Here is an 18,493-nt window from a genome sequence, read left to right on the forward strand (position 1 = left end):
TTCACCTTTCTCGGGCTCAGCTTCCTCAGCTGTAATAGAGCTTGTCCTGTGGATTAAAGAAGAAAGAGACCATGGCAAGAATTTTGCAAACCAGCGAGCCTTGCAATCATGTAACGCCATGGTTCTTTTGATTCCTGTAAGGTTTGGGAGGAGATTGTTTGTCATCTTTGTGCCCTGGGTTCTACAGTCAAGGTCCCAGAGCCGTGTGGGAACTCCGTCATTGCTGTCCTTACATGTGGTCTCCAGGGTCAGCTGGGTTTCAGGGCCACGAACGATGAGAGTCAGGGCTGCACGAACAGAGTGTAGTTGTGTCATCAAACAGAATTTACACCAGGCTAATCTGACACCTATTTAGCAGTCTGAATAATAATTACCGTGCCGCGTGCTGATCGGGCATAAATGGAAGGCATTTGACATAAATGATTATAGTTAGGATTGCTTTTATATAGCCTGACCAGATTTTTACAGTCCTTTCCTCTTTGACAGCTGATTCATTTATCCATTCAACAAATATTTATTGAGGCTGTAATGTATGCCAGGCCCCGTTCTGGGCCCCGAGGAGACAGACGAACAAGATTTCTGCTCCCTGCCCCACCTCCTTTGTTTGAGCTCAAATTCCAGGGGGGGAGACAATCACTGAACAATCTACTTTATCCATAACAAGTAAGAGTGTCAGGCTTCTCTCGAGACTGTGTGTGCTATAATCTCTCCTTGCACCAACACCCATGAATGAAAGGACTGAGATTCTGGGCCTGATTTGCCAACAGCAGAGTTACCTTTGTCTTCGTCCTTTACCTTGCTTTAACTCTGACTCCCAGTAGCAGGGGATTACTTGAGCCCTTCTATTCATTGAACAAATTCGTACCGTGCACCTGTTGTGTGTAAGTAGACTCTGGAGTCACAACAGCGTGCTGGCAACCGTCCTTGCCCTTAAGAAGCCCACTCCGATCCCACATGTGGGCACCTAAAGGCACCAGCAATGGGAGAAAGTGCTGTTCAGAGCCACTATAGGCTGCCACGGTGACACATAGAGGGGCTCAGGATTCTGGCAAATGTCAGGGGTCGGGGAGAGGAGCATCAGGCAGAGGGAACCAAGTGTGCACTGGTGCTGGGTGTGGCTGGAATATCAAGTGTGTGGTGCTGGGGGGTGTCATTAAACAAAGGCTTACTGAAGTATGCAACACACACATAGATAAGCGAATATAATCCTAAGTATACAGCTCAGGGAGTTTTCACAAACCGAACACACTTGCGTAACCAGCAGCTTGAGTAAGAAACAGGACATCGCCAGCACCCCCAGAAGGCCTCACATGTCCTCTTCTAGTCACTGCCTGCCCCCAAGGGTAACCACCAGCTGGGCTTCTAACAGTTTTTTGTACTTTAAAGAATCATATTGTACGTATTTTTCTGTGCCTGGTTTCTTTTGGTCAAATTATGTTCATGGGATTCATCCAGAACCTCAACACGTGGTTTTTGACGTGTAACATTCTGTTATGTGGATATACACTGTATTTCTCCATTTGGGGGTAGTTTCCGGTTTGGGGAACTGCCAAGTGCTGCTATGAACATTCTAATACCTCTCTAATACATCTGAGCACATATGTGCACATTCTGTGGGAAATATGCTTACTGCAGAGTTGCTGGGTCCCTAGGGTACGTGTAAAGTTCTGGGTTTCGAGAGCATAAAGACCAGTTTTTCAAGTCAGTTCTACCAACTTACACTTGCCTTGACTCCATACAAGAGTTCCAGTTGCTTCACATCCTTGTCAACACTTGATACTGTCTTTTTAAAAAAGTCATTCTGGTGGGTGTATAGTCGTATCTTATTGTGGTTTGAAATTGCATTTCCTGATGCCCAGTGGAGGTGAGACCCTTTTAAAATGTTTATAGGCTTTTGGATACTAGTGGAGGGTCTGTTCTAGTCTTTTGCCCACTTTTCTGTTGGATTGTGTGGATTGGGTAGGAGGAGGAATCATTTTAATACTACTTGCCTGACCAAGGGTGACCTGGGTTTAGCATATCCAGGTGTTTACTAGCCCCACCTTGACCCCATTGATGGGGTCCAGCTGGCAGGCTGCAGACTCTGTTCTCAGGGTGTCAGAGGTCTCGGGAAGGAGGGAGAGAAAGGGGACAGTGCCCATGCTGCCTGGAGGGAGGTAGTCTCCTCCAAGGCTCTGGTTCTGACATCAGAGGCCCATCGGCCTCAGGAGGAAGGGGGATTGGCAGAGAAAAGATAAGGAGGGGTTAGTTTTCAGCAGGTTGTAGGGGCAGATGTGGAAACCGGCTGATGACCTGGTATGTGTGCTTCTGCCCTCAATATTTGCTGAGAATAGACTTCTCCCATCTGGGCCAGGGAGGGACTGATGGTGTGTAGCCCGTCCTTTAGGCCAGGTCTGAGCACAGCTGCTTTTCCCCTGTTATCTTAGTCTGCAGTTCAGCTTGCCCTCCCGAGTGTCATCATGCTAGTTTTTCCTTTGAGGAAACTGAGCTGAGGGGCAGAGGGGAGTCCTCATGAAGGCCGCCTAGCTAGCATGTGGAGGAGCAGGACTTGAACCCGGCCCCTTCCCCATGCCACTCCCCCGTGAGCAGTGCACGTGGCATGTTCCCGGGGCAACGGCATAACTTTGCCACCCCTTCCTCTTCAGCTCACTCATGGCTCTTGTTTCTTAAGAGCAGATGAAGGTTTTCACGCCCAGTTAGAGATTTCAAAACAGTGGAGCCCCTTACATCTTTCGGTCACAGTTACTCCCACGGGCCCCCAGTTGGATCCGGGGGCTGGAGTTAGAACCTGAGCCTTCTGTGGGTCTGGCACAGGGAGGAAGGAAAGGCCTGGAGCTTTCCCACAGGCCCTGGCAGCCATTCCCAGGGGACTGTGGGCCCTGCCCACAGAGGCTGTCTGGGTGGCAGCTCTGGTTACAGGGAGGGTGGGTGGCTACCTCGCGGGGGCGTCGGACTCACTCGCTCCCTCCCACCGCTCTCTCGCAGAGTTATGTCATGCCCAGACCAGCAGAGGGCTCCATGAGGATTTATAGAAGATGCCCCGCGTCTCGGCGCCTTTGGTGCTGCTTCCCGCGTGGCTCCTGATGGTTGCCTGCAGCCCGCACTCCTTGAGGATCGGTAAGTCCTGCTCACGTGGCACCCTGGGGGCAGCCCAGCTCTGGCTGATGCCCCCGCCTGTAGCCCAGGTGTCCACAGGGGACATCTGCTCCTGCACTGTGCCCTCCCTGAGTTTAGCTGGGCTTGCCGTGGTGGTGGTGGTTACCGATCCGGCGGTCAATCTGTCCAGCCCCCTCGTGAGGAGAGTAAAGACTCTGAGTCCCTGTCACAGTTCGGGACGGACTTGGCCTGGCACATTAAGGGCCAGCTGTCAGGTGAAGAAAGAGGGTGGGAATGGCTGTGGAAATTCTAAATCCAAGGCTGGAGATTAGCAAAGAGGTCACCTGTCCTAGTCTCTGATCAGTCCAAGAGGGCTTCCTGGAAAGTGTGCCTCAGATCAGGTCAGGGAGTGCTCTCGGGGGCCCTGGCTGGCTGCGTGGCGGGGCCCTTGACGTGATGTGTCTGTTCTCCCTGGCCCGATGCTGGAGAGGGAGGGCAAGGCCGCGTCAGGGACGCGTGTTCTCTCCCTGGTCTTGTTGCTGGGGGGAAGCCCACTCTAGGTGCAGGCAGGCCGTGCTGCTCCCTGCCCCATCAGCAGCCCCGCTCCTGGAGCAAGGCCTTCCTCCCCCGGGAATCTGGGATGGCCTGGGAAGTCAAGTGCCTCTTCTTCCCTAGGACGGTGCAAGCCTCATTCACTGCAGGCTAAGGCACTGCTAATCTGGGTTGTAGGGAAACAGCCCAGGCCGCAGGGACAGGAGATAGTTCAGTCCAGCATGCACTGTGTGGTTATCTGACAGCCTAAGCCTGATGTGCGGTGTCAGGGATTAGGGGATTGTGTGTATATGGGAAACAGGGTCAGTGTGGACAGATGGGTGGGGCACGGCAGTGAGAAGCCCAGGCAAGTGGGTCATTGGTCATAAGAAGGCTGGCTTAACAGCAGGACGCCTGGGGCCTGGCGAGGCAACAGCCCCAGAAGGACTCAGACCTAGGCATGTTCTACAGACAGGAACCCATCTGATGCCCCTCTTCCCGGACTGGTGGGGAGCGGGGAAGTGGGTACTGCCAACCAAGCAGGATCCTAGATCCTAGACCTGAACCTGAAAGGGTTAGAGGCTGATTGAGAAGGAAGGTATCATGATGCTGAGTCTCAGGAAATTGGCTTAAAGCTGCAGAAAGCCTTCAGTTGCCATCAGGACTGGTCCAGAGTCCCAGAGGTTGGCCTGCTGGTGGTGGTCAGGAGGCCCCCGGGCGGGCAGAGGCAAGCCAGAAGCCAAGACCCTGGCCAGGCCATGCTCCACGGGCCAGAGGCCAAGCTGCAGGTCTCCAGGGTGCCCCGTGTGGTCTTGTGGGCACATTTCTCCATGCATATGCAGCAGCCGCTGATTGGAATCAGAAATGCAGACAGGTCACTTAGTTCTTCCCTTCAGCCTGCCCTCGGCTCACCACTCTGCATGCTTAAAGGCAAGGAATTAAAAACAAAATCTTCCCTCCCTCTTCCCCATTCATTTCTACCGAAACTTCAAAACCTAATTTAATTCTGCTTAGCAGCAATGCAAAACGGTTCGTATCCTTAAGATGCTTAATTTATAAGATGCCTACAGTTACTCAGCGTTTGCTGCGAGGTTTTCTTCCCCTCTAAATGAGTGGATAAAGCGGTAACCCATCAATTTCCATTTGTTGCTAATGGGAAGCGGAAAGGGATTGAGCCAGAAACGGCAGCGCCTCACGGCCTTGGCTCTCCTGACACTGGTCTCTGGGAGGGAAGCCGAAAGTGGAGCTGACATCCCTCTCTTGGCTGCTACGCTGACAATGGAGGGCTTCAGAGGGACCCCTCCTGCTCCCATACCCATTCCTGGAGCATTGCTTGTCCGGTTCTGTCAAGACACTGTTGGCCCTCTGTTTTGGTTCATGCCAGGCCACTTCCAGCCCATCTCCAGCCAGGCGCCCTGCTGGCTGGCAAGGTCAAACCGGGCCTCATCTCCCACGGAGGCCAGGAAGCAGAGTGGAGCCAACAAAGGGAAAGAAAAGAAAAGGAAAACCCAAACCCGCAATGCCAGGACCCGTTTTCCCCATCTCCTTGGTTATCCTCGGAGCCGGGAGCTTTCTCAAGTCTCCTGAACCTAATGGATGGAAAGGTGCTAATTACTGTGGGCTCCAGAGGGGATCTGGAGTGGGGCAGGGAAGGGAAGAGAAGTAGGTCAGGAAAACAAGTGGCCGAGCTTGGCAGCAGGCAGCCTTGAGCACAATGGGCCGGACCAGAGCCAGTGGGGCTGGCGGCCCCCCAGAGGCGCACGGAAAAGGGAGGTGTGCGGCTCACCCCTCCTTCCCAGGGAGTCCCTTCTCCCTGCATTTGGTGTTTTCCGGGGTTCCTTCCAAACCCCTCAGCCTCAGGATAGCTAGCTGTGAGAGCGAGGCTGCAGGAAGGGCTGAGGAATCTCAGAGATGAATTGCCCCTCCTGCTCCGTCCTCAGCCCTGCTTGTCCGCTGGTGACAATATGGATGTTTGCAAAGAGGCGGCTGAACCCATTACCCTGCCTGGGGACTGCTGTTTTTCATTCAAGTGAGGCACGGGGCGGGAGATCCAGCCAAATTGTCTATTACGGTGCCCGGTGTTTACCCCCCGAATGAGGTTTTGGGTAAGAGAAAGGGATTTTATTTATGACTGTGAGGCTGCCCGTATAAATTCCCCAAACTCTCACACATATGTCAGCCCCCTTCACTCATCCATCTTCTGAAAATGTCTTTTGATTTTCTTCTGTCCCTCTGGGTTCTCTGAGTGATGACTGTGGGAGCCACAAGTTAATAAATGCTCCCGGGAGACCCCACCCCATCTCCCCGCCCTCTTGGAGGGATCGTCATCCTCTCTTAGAGCCAGAAAAGGTTCTGAGGATCCCATTCTCCAAGCCGCTCCTTTCACACATGAGGAAGGAGGTCCCAAGGGGGCGTTGCGAGGAGGTGGCCAGGTGGGTGGCAGCCCACACTAGAGCCACTAGAGTCCTTGACTCCTCTTCCCCTGCTTGCTTGGCTGCCCACCTGCGGGCTCGCCCAGCTGCCGGGGAAGCAGACTGGCCATCGGCGGTTTTGTCTCTGGTGCTCTTCTCCCATCCCGTTCCCGTTCTTGACATTGGCAAATGTTACCCTTGCCCTGAACACATGAAGTACTCAATCAGTATTTGTCAGCTTTCTAGACTGCCTCCTGTTACTCCTTCCTTGGCCCCAGTTTCAGCCACACTGAACTACTTGCTGTTACCCCAAATATACAAGGAAGGTTTACTCTGGGCTTTACCCATCCCCCTCCCGTGCCTGGGAGCTGTTCTTCCCATTCCGGTTTCTCTGCCTGGGAAACTGCTACCACAATGCGTCTTCTTCCTCTTCCCTCTCCCTCTCCTCTTTCTTCTTGGAGAACTACCACCACTGCTACTCCTTCTTCCTCTTCCTCTCCTCCTCTTCCTCCTCCCTTACTATTCTCCCAGGCTTAAATAGCTCTTCCACTGCAAAGTCCTTCCTCATGATCACCCTGTCCCTGCTGGGGAAAGTCCTCTTTTTCCGGCCATGTTTCCCATTTTCTGGTACTTAACACCTGTTCCAGCACCTACTGGGTTGTGCTCTAGTTATTCTGGCATTTTCCCACCAGACTCTGAACTCCAAGGGCGACTGACCACCTGACACCCTCCATGTAAATAAACGTATCGCTCAGATTCAGTGAATGGGATGTGTGGATGGATCGTTGCACTTTGCAAGACCTGGTTCCCCAAGAACACATTTGGCATCGTTGTTTTAACACACTGTCTTCAGGTCTTGCATAGGCTTAAAGAGGTAGAGTTACTGGAGGAAGGGGAAGAGAAAGGAGAAAAAGGAGAGGGAGAAAATGTGCTTCTGTCTTATTTAGAACAGATAACAGAAATGGGCTGAGGATCTTCACTGGGTTCTAATGCAGATGTTGGCTCGAATGAGAAATGCGGTGATGCAATTATCCATTCGTCAGGTCACTCGACAGGTGTCTGTTGAGTGCTCTGTGCCGAGCACTGAGGATTTGGAGGCACGATAATAATCAGAGTACCTCCCACTCGGAAAGGCCTTCGTCTCTGCCAGGCACCGTACTACATCTTTCACGTGTATCAGGCAATCTCCACGTCAGAATTAACCATCCGATGTTGAAGACGTGAAGGTTCGGGGAGTTTCAAGAACTCTTCCAAGGTCACGTAGATACTGAAATTTGAACCTGTCTCCAAAGCTGTCTCTTTCTCCTCTGCTGCACTGGAGCCAGTGCACCCCTGGAGACAGTAAGGATAGCCCATGATCAGAGCGGTCACGCGAACGACACCGTGTTCCACACGGCAAAGGAATTGATGGAGGGAGTCTTTGCCTTATGTGGTCTCTAGCTCTTCGTTCTTTCTTTCACCTGCAAATAATTTCCTAAGGCCACAGAGAAAGTCTCTCTGACCGATGTGGAAACTGAGGCCTGGGGATTTGAGAGGAGGCTTGCTCGTGGGGGCACAGAAGTCCCGATGAGCGTGGGGGGCAGCAGACGTGTGAGCAGGTTATGGGAGCAATTGCGTCTCTTCCATGTTCAGAGTTTCCCTGGCTGGTAAAGCAGCAAGAACCTGGATTTATTTGACGCTCTGCCTTCCTAGGACCCCCAAGCTCTTTACAACTACCGTTTTTTTATTTGGTCGGTTTCCCCCAATGAGTTCCAAGTCCTGTAGAGAGAACATTAAACATAGAACATTCAAATGTTATAAAGATGGAGATAATAAGAGAACTGGGGGAGGTAAGGAGGAAGAATAAAAAACACCATATTTTTTTTGTCCTCTTCTGTGTATTAAATATATCTGACACAGCGAGATCCAGATATACCAGCCGAGTTCGGTGCCTTACAAAGCATTCACCATCAGATTTGTTTGTTTGATTGCTTTGAGGAGTACGCTCCCCTTAGTGCTACCACATGACGTGATTTATGGAATTTTGGTGGGCACGTAACTTTTCATCTCTCTTCCAAATTGACTCACCCAGGTAGGCAATCAATTGGTCTTTTACATTAGTGACAAATAGAAATTGATGACTTTCTCCTTCATCTGTCATCTAGAGAAGGAATATGGAAAGATTTCTGGGACACAGATCTCTCCCCTGCTGAACACCTTAGGGGCTCTATGTCTCTCTTAGGATGTCTGTATTCCTGGGTCTAGCCCAATGCCTGCCCCGGAGTAGTGCCTTGCAAATGTTTGCTAGGTGCATGATCTGACGGCAAGTTCTTGAAACTTGAGCTTGACCCGTCCGTTTTCAGATTCCTCTCTCCCCAGATACCGGTCAGTGCTTAAAAGCATCAAGCGATGTCATTTAATGATATGTATACGACGTATGTAATTAGAAGAGTAAATATTTTACCAAAAAATAAAGAAGTCCATGTACGTGTGTGTGCGTGTGTCTGTATGCATGTGTGCCTGGTCCAGGCTGTCTCTCCCTGCTTTCCACCCCACCCCTGCTGCCACATCTGTAGTGGGGAGGAGCGAGCCTCAGCTGTGTTTAGACAGGCATCCAGGCCAGTGTGCTGTGCGGGGTCACCCGGCCCACAATGTCGTCATTTGCCTTCACCTGCTGCTTGTCTTCTCCCAAGGGCACCACGCAGGATGCTTTCAGGAACTTTGAATTCTCTCTCCACCTTTCCAGAACCCTTTTGTGAAGTACAACTTCAGGCCATAGCTTCTTCTGCTGAGATGTGAGGATTGAATTCGGTCCAAATGGGCTTCATGTTGCTGATAAGAAAAACTGGGGTCCCCATAAGGTGAAGTAAGCCAGCAAAGGTCCCCTTGGGCAGTGCCACAGCTCCCGACTCCCAGCCGCCTGGAGACATCTGTGCCCTGGTTTGCAGCGTGTAGTGTGTTCTTACACCCTTGTTAGTTCAATTTCCCCAAAAACCTGCAAGGCAGGTAGGAGCGAACCCATCTCATGGAAGAGGGTCCCAAGGTTCACAGAGTTTGTGACTTGCCCAAGCTCATCCAGAGGGGGGTGGTGGCCTTGAAGGGAGGCAAGGAGAGGGCATGTCCCAGGTGGGGTAGCAGAGGGGTTCTGGGGAGAAGAGTTGGAGGACAGCCAACGTGGCAGAGTCCTGCATAGCCTGTCGGCGGTACGTTCTTCCTGGGTGGGACCCAGAGCCACCAGAGGCCAACGTCCTGACACCCAAGGCCTCCTGAAATCTGGCTGAGCTAGAGAGAATAGGCAAGTAACAGTTGCAAATGTTGTGTTTTCTTAAACATATCATGAATGATCTCTGGGAGGAAACTGGGAAAGGTCCCAGGAGCAAGGGTACCAGAGCAAAGGAATGGGGCTACTGTTCTGTAGCTGAAAGTTCTAGATTTGCAGATTAATTAATTAAAGTTCTAGAGCTGATTTGCAGATTAATTTTGGTGTGTGGCTGCCTGTGTTCACTTGTGCTGGAATGGCCTGGTTTCCCCGGGCTCTCATTTTGCCCCTCCACACATGTGGTGGCCTGACGGGAGCTGCCGCTCTGTTAGACGAAGCTCGGCCTGGCGGAGATGCACGAGGTTTGGGAGAACAGCCATAACGGTATCGCATCAGACTTTCGAAAACCTGTCTCCAGGTCTGTGAGATGGTTTACAAAAGTCTTGAAATGAGGAGTGAATCATTAGCAAGCTCTATTTTTTCCCCCTGTGGTGGTTTGGGGTATATGTGGAGAAGGTGGAAATTATGGAGAGAAATTCGGATTTGATGTCAGTGTTTATCAGACAGATGGGATGAGCCATTCTGGGGACTGAGGCTCCCGCAGCTGGAGGGGGCCACCAATTGGGTGGACAGGAATTTCAGCCTCAAAGCAGGGGATTGGACCTGTGACCTCAAAGGCCACTTTGACCTTGGGATTCTGTGAGAGAATACTTTGGTCTTTGGTCTGTTCTCATACTCCCATAGGGAGACATTCCATTATCCCTGTGTCCTCATTAACAACCGTTAATAAGGGCTTAGAATGGAGGCAGCCATCTGCTTAACTTAAGCCCTGACCCCATTTGGCCCCAGTAGCTTGGGCAAGCCAGATAAGACATGAAGCTCTCCTGATTCTTTTTACTTTGTCAGTGTAGACCTGTCTGCGTGTTTCCTTTCTCCCTGTGACCGCTGATGGGGGAGCTGGAGAAGCAGGGGGGATGGTGGGAGCTGCTGAGTGTGAGTCGAGTGCCTGAGTGCGCGTGAGCCTGAGTGCGTGGGATACACATGTGGACGTTGGCAGAGCCCACACAGCCCGCTCACAGCCTTGCGGCTCGGCTCCGGGCAAGACAGCGGTCACAGTTATAGTAGGCACACGTTCCGTAGCAGCTTGATGGGGCCTGGGCCTGGGCTGCTGGGGAGCACAGGGGAGCGCTGGGGAGCACGGGGAAGCGCTGGGGAGCACTGGGCAGCGGGAGGCTGCAGACACCTGTCAGGCGACCCAGTAGCACCGCTGTGTCTCCTTGTGGGGTTCTTTCCATGAGCTGAGTCATGGCGCCCAGCTGTCACGGTGGCCAGGACGGTGAGGCCCATTAAGCTCTCACTGATGAAGAGGGTTGTGGAGGGGGATGAGAGCCCAGACCAGTGGCGGGGGGTGGGGGGCTCAGCATGCTCCTCTGTTGGCATGCCCAGGCCGATGGTGCCACCGTGCTGGACTCGGGAGGCACTACAGCCCTGATTGGGACTCTCTGGAGTTGAGATTCTGTCTGTTAGCATGACCCTTCTCAGAGGAGAGGTTCACTGTTCTGAAACTCTACCCCAGAGGCAGACATTAGCCACATGCCCTCAGCTTCTCTCACTCCCTCCATGTATCTCTACTGGGGGTGAGTGGCCATTTGTCGTGGCCCACGAGAGGGTCCCTCAGTGTCTCCTCCTCCTGGTCCCTTCCACCCAGACTCTCCCAGATGTCTTCCGTGGCTATTCCAAGCTGATAGGTGTGCAGAGGGCATGAAGAAAAGGGAGTCAGATGTGTTCTGGGTAGCACTGGGGTTGGCTCTGGAAGGCGCTGGCATCGTGTAGGGGTTGATGCCAGAGCATAGACTCTGACCAGACTGCCTGGGTCTGAATCTGAGCTCCACTCTTTATTAGTTGTATGACCGTGGGCAAGAGCTTGGTATCTCAGTGTTTTAATTTCTTTATCCATAACATGGGATAACAGGAGTCCCCACCTCCGGCTTTCACGAGAGTTCAATAAGTGACCAGAGAAAGTCCTTCGAGCCGCATCAGGCCGTGACAGCGATAGCTGGGATGATGAGGAGCACTTTGCGGGCCCCCTGTCTCCGTCCAGCAGCCGTCCCCTGCTTGGGGCCCCCTTCTGCACGCCTCCACCAAGTGCTGTCTTTCCCTTTTGTCTAAAGCCTGCTTTAAATTCATCTCTTTCTGGGAGCTGGGACTCCGCACCTGGTTGGGAAAGCTCTTCTTTCCAGAATTTTCAGAGTGCAAGGCGTGTGCGTGCTCATGCGTGCACTGCACTGAGTTCGTTGATGAACACCCACCTGTCCCTCATTTGAATTCCATCTACCCCACAAGCCTAAGAGCTTCCCGAGAGACAGAAGTCTATGTTCTCAGCCTCGAGGTGGGCTTTCCACGCTGGAGTGATTGGTCCCAGGTCCCGGCTACGGGATCTGAAGGGTCTCCCATCTTAAAACCCTCCCTAGCCCCACATCCGTCTTCACCTAATGCCCCGTTTCTCTTCTTCCCTTTACCCAGAAATTCTGCAAGAGGATTACCTGCTAAGCTGCCTCCACTCCCTGTCCTCTCTCACTGTATCCATGGGGCCCCCTCCCCAAAGTCAACTCCGCCCCCATCATGATGGCCGCCGGGCTGCACCCATCCGGTCATCTGTCCCCTGGCCTCATCTTACTGGCAGTCTTGATGTGGCCTCTCACTCCCTCTCTCTTGAGACACTTCTTGCTCTTGGCTTCTGGTCACTCTCCATCTTGATTCTTGTGCGGCCTGGCCGGCTACTCCCTCCCAGTGTCCTCTGTGGTTCCTCCTCATCTCCCTGACTTCTGGGTACGGATGCGCCCCAGGGTTCTGTCTTTCCGCACCTCTCTCCACACCCACTCCTTAGTGATCTCACTCTGTCTGAGGGTTTTACGTGCTTATGGCTCATCTCTCTTCTCTAGCCCCGACCTCTCCCACAACGCCAGACTCCTGTGCCTACTCACCATACCCACGTGGATGTCTGAGAGAAACTCAAACTTGGCATCGCTGAAATCGAGGTGTGGTGTCTCCCTCCATGCCTGCCGCTCCTACTGTCTCCCCCTTTCATGCATGGGAATGCCATTCCATCTATTGGACTTAGACGCCAACCTTTGGAGTCACGCTTCATCCTATCTTTGTCTGACATCCTATATCGTCTTCCCCAGAAAATCCTCTTTGCTCTACCTTCCAACTATACCCAGAGCCCAACCACTTCTTACCACTTCACGCTTGCTTTCCTGTTCCGAGATAGTATCATCTTGCCTCTAGGTTACCACAAAGCCTTCCTCCTGGTTTCTCTGCTTCCTACTCTCCCGGTCACTTTTGTTTCTCAAAATGGCAGCAAGAATGATTCTTTCAAAATATAAGTTGGATCATGTCCGTTCACCTCCCCAGCACCTTCTCATCTCAGAGTAGAAGAAAACATGCTTACAGTGTCCTACTGCCCCACTGTTGCGTTACTTCTCCATCCCATCTCTTACCGCACTAGCTCTTGCTCACCCCACACCAACCCCGACCCCACTAATTCCCTGGCTTTCTCTCAGACGTGCCAAGTATGTGATCACCTCGGGGCTTTTGGATTTGCTGTGTTCTCTGCCTAGCACACACTCCACCTAGATATGGGCCTGCTCCACGCTGTCGCCTCGTGCAGGCCATGCCCTGCCCCACAGCAACACCCCCCACCCCCTCGCTTGCTTGCTTTTTTTCCGTAGTGCCTATCGCCACCTGACAGACGGGTTCTAGTTCTAGCTCTCTGAGTCCTCCCATCAGGAAAAGCCCTTTGTTTTCTTCTCTGCTGTTTCCCCAGCATGTCAGACAGTGCTTGGTGTGTAGGAATAGATGCTGGACGAGTGAAGGATACAGCCCCAGAGGGGGTCCCAGAGGAGCTTCACATTTGCCAGCCATTGGAAGCCAGAGACGGTGATGGTCTCCCTTGACACAGAAGCAGTTTTGAGCAAGTGCTCCTTGCTGGGGACAGTGCAGTGGCCCTGCTGGCTCCCTGTCCCTACGTTCTCTGGTCCCTGCAGCGAACTCCAGGTCGTGGGGCCAGTCTCAATCCCATTCTGAGGAAGCCCAAGCCAGCAGTTAATGACTCAGCATCACAGTGAATCTTGGCTGCTGGTCTTACTTCGTCCCCTCAGAGCCAAACACCAGGCTGTCGACTTCTAACCGCCCCCACCCGCGTTACTGCTGCAGTGCCCAAGTTTCTGTCTCGTCGGCAAGTCCGAGACCTCACTCTGATGTCCTGACTGGGCCCACGCTCCCTTGGGCCTATGTGGTCAGGCCTTGCTTGTCTCTCCATCTTCTGAGAGCCTGGGAGCCTGAATCTGGACCCACCCTCCCAGCTGTGACCCTGCCACCTGCTTCCAGCTCTTTCCCAAATCCGCCAGTGTTGGCCAGGTACCTGTCTGTTGTCTGCCAGCGAAAGTTCCCAGTGCTGCACTCCGCCTGTCTGTTTGTGCTTCGATTCACAAACTCTTGATGGTGGCAGGGACCCCGGTATAACCCATTCCACTTGGAGTAACGCCGACTATTGGTTTTTCTTTCTGTCGAGCCCGAATCTGTCTGTCCGTCTGTGCCTTCCACCTTCTGTCCTAGCCCTGCCTGTGCCTCAAGAGCATGCAGAGGGAGTCTCTGCTCTTCCCGGCGATGGCGTCGCTGAGATCCAAAACACTGTCATTTCACAGCTCCTGGCGTCTCCTTCCTTCCAGACGTTCATCATCACTGCCTTCGTTCCTTCCTTCTCAGCATCCCTGTAACCCTCCTCCAAATGGGTTTTCTTTTCTTCTTCCCAGTTAGTACGCGGCCCCCAAATCAGAGGAACCCCTCCGCTTAACTGTTTCCAACTGAACACAATCATCTGCTCTGGCTCAAAGCCCCTTGTGGGACCCAGTCCCACCGAGCCCTGGCTGACCAGTCTTGAGGTTAAGGAAAGCCCATCTAGGTCCCACCTCTGCCTGCGAAATGCTCCCCTCTCTTTGGCTCTTCATAGGCTGGGCTTTGCCCTTAGCCCCCAGAGCCAATGCCACTGTTTGAGAGCCTGCAGTAGGACACCCCAGTGTCACCTGCATAGACACCTGTGTTAAAGAGCCCGGGGCTGGAGGTCCTCGACATTGCAACCCCTGTGGCTTCTCCCAAGATGTACTTTTCCCCGAATCCTTTCTAGTATGTGGGCGTTCAAGCAGGGAGTGACACACGCAGGGGAGGGAATGCTACTTCGCTGGCAACACTCATAAATTCCCCCCAGTGGCAGGGATCTGACAACATGAGACTTTGATCTTTCAGCTCACAGATGAAAGAACAGGGATTTTCCCCGAGATGACAGAAAAGGGAAGCATACAGCCCCGGGGGCCTCAGCAGGACGCTCTGCCAAGGCGTTGCCCCAGAGTGGCATCGGCCGCCAGTTTGCATGGGAGTCGATTTGCACTGGGTGGCCCCAAACCTCTGCGCAGCCCCCCTGGAAGTCTCAGGCCAACAGACCGGGCAAGGGGGCGAGCTTTGCGGAGGCCATCTGTAAGGAATGCTCCTTGTGCTTGCTGGAGCTCTTGGGGTTTCTGAACCTAAGAGGACCTTTACTTGGAAATGGTTGTTGAATATGACTGTCCCCTTCAGAGCCAATTTGGAACGCCAGGAGTGTCCAAGGAATTAAGGCTGTTAAGTGGACATAAGTGGCGTGAGTGGAGATGAGTCAAGGTGTCTGCGGATGGCTCCTATTGGAACTCTCCTTATCCTTAATTAGCTTCTTCCTCATCGGCCCAGAGAGCAGCGTTGGCCCCCCGGGCGGGCGTGAGCAGGGCAGGTGGGGCCAGGCTCTCCGGGAGGGCTGCCGCTGTTGGTTTGTGGCTCTAGCCTGGGGCGGGGGGCTCCCTTATGGGTCACGAGCCAGTGCCTCTCTTGGATTAAAAATTCATGGTTATGAATCTCCCTTATTGGCCATATTCCTTTAGGCAAATTACTCAACCTTTCTTGCACTCAATTTCCCATCTGTACACTGGAGATAACCGCGTACCATGGGAGGTTACTGTATTAACTGAGAGAAGATATGTAAAGTACATGGTCTGCGCATCTAGTAATATCTAATAAATAGTAGTTCATTTCCTTTTGTTTCTTAAAAAGTGGTAGTATATGCTATAAAAGGAGCAACAATTTGCTCAACATCACAGCAAGCATAATTTTTGGATGTGGTCATAGGGTAGTAGAATGGGGATGGGCTTTATTGACAAACTAAGTTGGAACTGAATTATAGTTTCAGCGTGTGACCTTGGACGAATTACTTGGCATCTGTTTTCTCCTGTAAAAGGGGAGTGATGTTACTTACCCTGGATGATTGTTGAGGTTTATGTGTGATAACATATGCAAAACAGCTAGCACGGTGCCTGATAATTTATAGGTCAATAAATAATAGTTATCAGTCCTATTAATTATTATTACCATAGTTAATAATCATAATTATTATTACTGTTGTTTTCCGTTGCTGCCATAATGAATTACAATGAATTTAGTGGCTTCACCAAGAAACATTCATTATCTTACAGTCTGTAATTCTGATGTCCAACACGGCTCTCGCTGGGCAAAAACTACCATGTCGGCGGAGCTATATCCTCTTTGGAGGCTCTGGGGGAAAATCTGTTTCCTGCTCATTTGTTTTTGGCAGAATTCAGTACTTTGCAGTTATAAAATCAAGGTTTCCGTTTTATTGCTGGCCGTCGGCTAAGGCTGCTCTCAGCTTCCGGAGTCCGCTGCATCCCTTGGCTCACGGCCCCTTTCTTCCATCCTCAGAGCTGGGGGTCAGGTCATTGTCAACATGGCAGCTCAGCCAGGGAAGGCTCTCTGATTTTAAGAGCTCATGAGATTATATTGAGCCTACTGGGGTAATCCAGGATAATCTCCCCATCTCAGGGTCTGTAACCTTAATCACATCTGCAAAGCCCCTTTCGCCATAGAAGGTAACACGTTTGCAGGCTCCAGGGAGTAGGAGGGGGACGTCTTGGGGGCGGGGCATTATTCCACTCCTCTGTTTGGATGGCCTCCAAAATGGGAGGCTGAGCCACTTGAAAGCCTTCTCATGAGCAGTGCCTGGTGCAGGGGGCTGGGCATGCACTTGGAAACTGTCCCCAGTCCAGGCCTTGGCCCGAGCTGCCTCCCTTCTGTTACGGTGAACCATTTTGCATGAGACCCGAGCAGCCCGGAGCACCAAAGCCAGTGCGTTTCCTTGATGGGTAGAGGGAACCCGAGAGGACAGCCATCTGATTGTGACAGAGATCGTGCCACATGGGGAGAGAGAGCCGGGAAGAGAGACTGTGTAACAGGAAGCCCTTCATCATGTTGATTAAACGTGTCAGGGTTCGAAAGGAGTAACCTACAAGCTGAGTGTTATCTGAGGCCGCGTCACGTGGGCTTTGCTGGGCCTGGCTGGGACTGATGTGTTTATTTCCTGCCATAGGGCCCAGAGAGAATAACGTCCCCCCAGAGTCTCAGCGGACTGTCTCGTACTCTGCCTGTCATCCTTCCAGAAAGGGACAGATCCTCCCTCTAGAGGTTTGAGGAGCACCATGATATAGGAAGGTACTGCTCTGAGCAAGGAATGACGAGTCCTAGAAGCTGGTCCAACCCGTCCCTCCATCCCCCGGTAGTTACTGAATGCTGACAGTGCCCTGCAGTGGGCTCGCCTCTGTGGGACATACAGGACAGAGAATATTTTGTTAATGTTCTAAATATGGAAAGGCAGGACTCTCAGACATGAAGGAACTATAGGGCAGTACAAAACGGGGAGGCAGCCAGTGCTAAAGAGTCAGCTCTAGAGTTAAGCACCAGGGGTGGTGGTGATCCAGGGACCGTGGGCACGTTGGCATTTTGGGCTTCTTTTGCCCTTCTTGATGTCTCTCCTGCTTCCATCTCGAGTGGGCTTAATGGAAGGGTGGTAGACCAGCCCTTTCAAGGGCCTTAGCACAGGAGATGGAATTATATTCATGTTTACTGAGCGCCTAATATGTGCCCATCACTTCCTATGGATTATGTACTTAACGTTTTCCAATAGTCTTCAGAGGTAGGGTTGATAGCAGCTGGTATTTAGGGATGGAAACCGAGGCTGAGAGAGACCAGGGTCACTCCTGCAGAGCCTGGAGGACCTGGATTTGAACCCAGAGTTATTTTGGCTGCAAGCCTGTACTCTGTCCTCCACACCAGGCACCTCCCTTTCTTGCCCCCAGCTGTGCTGCCTGCCACAGAGCCCCCGGAGAGAGGTGTGGGGAGAAGGTGGGCATGAACGAGGTCTGTCCTCCCAGGACCCCTGGGACACCTCGGTTTCTTCAAGGAAGCAGAAGGCATTTACTGCCTCTGAGCCCTCCTTCTGGTCCTACCTTTGCAGGCTTCCTTTTCAGACATTTGGGAGAGAGAAATAGACTTGAAATTGAACCATAGGAGTAGCGCTGAAGGCACCTTTAGGCTAAAAATAAGAGCAGAGGCTGCACCGCTCAGAGGGGACCAGTCTGCTTGCTGCCTTTATTTATAGCCACTTATTTATTAGATTCCAAATGATGTTTAACCAGGAATCATATGGCAGTGATCTTTGATTACTTATGCGGCTAATGGCTGAACATATATTATTATCGCTATTTATTCAGCCCCGTTAAATGTACCGGGTGCTGCTTTTCCTGGAAGGCACCAAGGAAGAGGGCCCAGAGAGCGCTCACTGTGTAAGATCAGCACGGGGCCTCCGGGGAAGGAGAATAGAGAAGGAGGCTTGGCAGGTGGCCCTAAAGACCAGGCAAGGGGCCCCACCAAGAATTTTTATAAAATGGGGACAATCCTTTGAGGTAGAGGGAGTGGGGACGGGAGTGAGAAGGAACACTCTAAAAGGGAAAGAAGAGTTTGGGGGTAAGATTTGGGTCTTTGGGGGCCAGAAATATCTAGGCTTATAATAATAGCAATGTTTAATGAGTATTTATTACAAGCCAGAGACCATGCTGTTCAAAATTATCTAATCCTATCATCATGTCCGTTTTATAGATGAGAAAGCTGAGGCTCAGAGAAGTTAAATAACTTACCCCAGGTCACACAGCTGGTGTGAGGCTGGAGCCCCATCTGGCTCTGGAGACTATATGCCCATTCTACCATCCTGCCCAGCTTCAAAACCAGTACCCTCCTCCTCTTTTGATGAAGTTTAACTTTTTGAGTAAGCAGCTCAGGAAGATAATGG

General features: G+C 52.0%; 1 protein-coding gene across 1 annotated transcript in view; it reads left to right on the forward strand.

Annotated features, from left to right (window-relative positions):
- Window positions 1-18,493, forward strand: part of GRIK4 (glutamate ionotropic receptor kainate type subunit 4) — a 417,047-nt gene that overhangs the window by 120,420 nt on the left and 278,134 nt on the right. Inside the window, exon 4 of the mRNA XM_026505548.4 lies at window positions 2,986-3,117. Coding sequence (XP_026361333.2) covers window positions 3,036-3,117 — 82 coding nt within the window. The 5' untranslated portion in view covers window positions 2,986-3,035. The remainder of the gene's footprint in view (window positions 1-2,985; window positions 3,118-18,493) is intronic.

The sequence above is a fragment of the Ursus arctos genome, unplaced genomic scaffold, assembly GCF_023065955.2.
Source record: "Ursus arctos isolate Adak ecotype North America unplaced genomic scaffold, UrsArc2.0 scaffold_22, whole genome shotgun sequence".
Lineage (NCBI taxonomy): Eukaryota > Metazoa > Chordata > Mammalia > Carnivora > Ursidae > Ursus > Ursus arctos.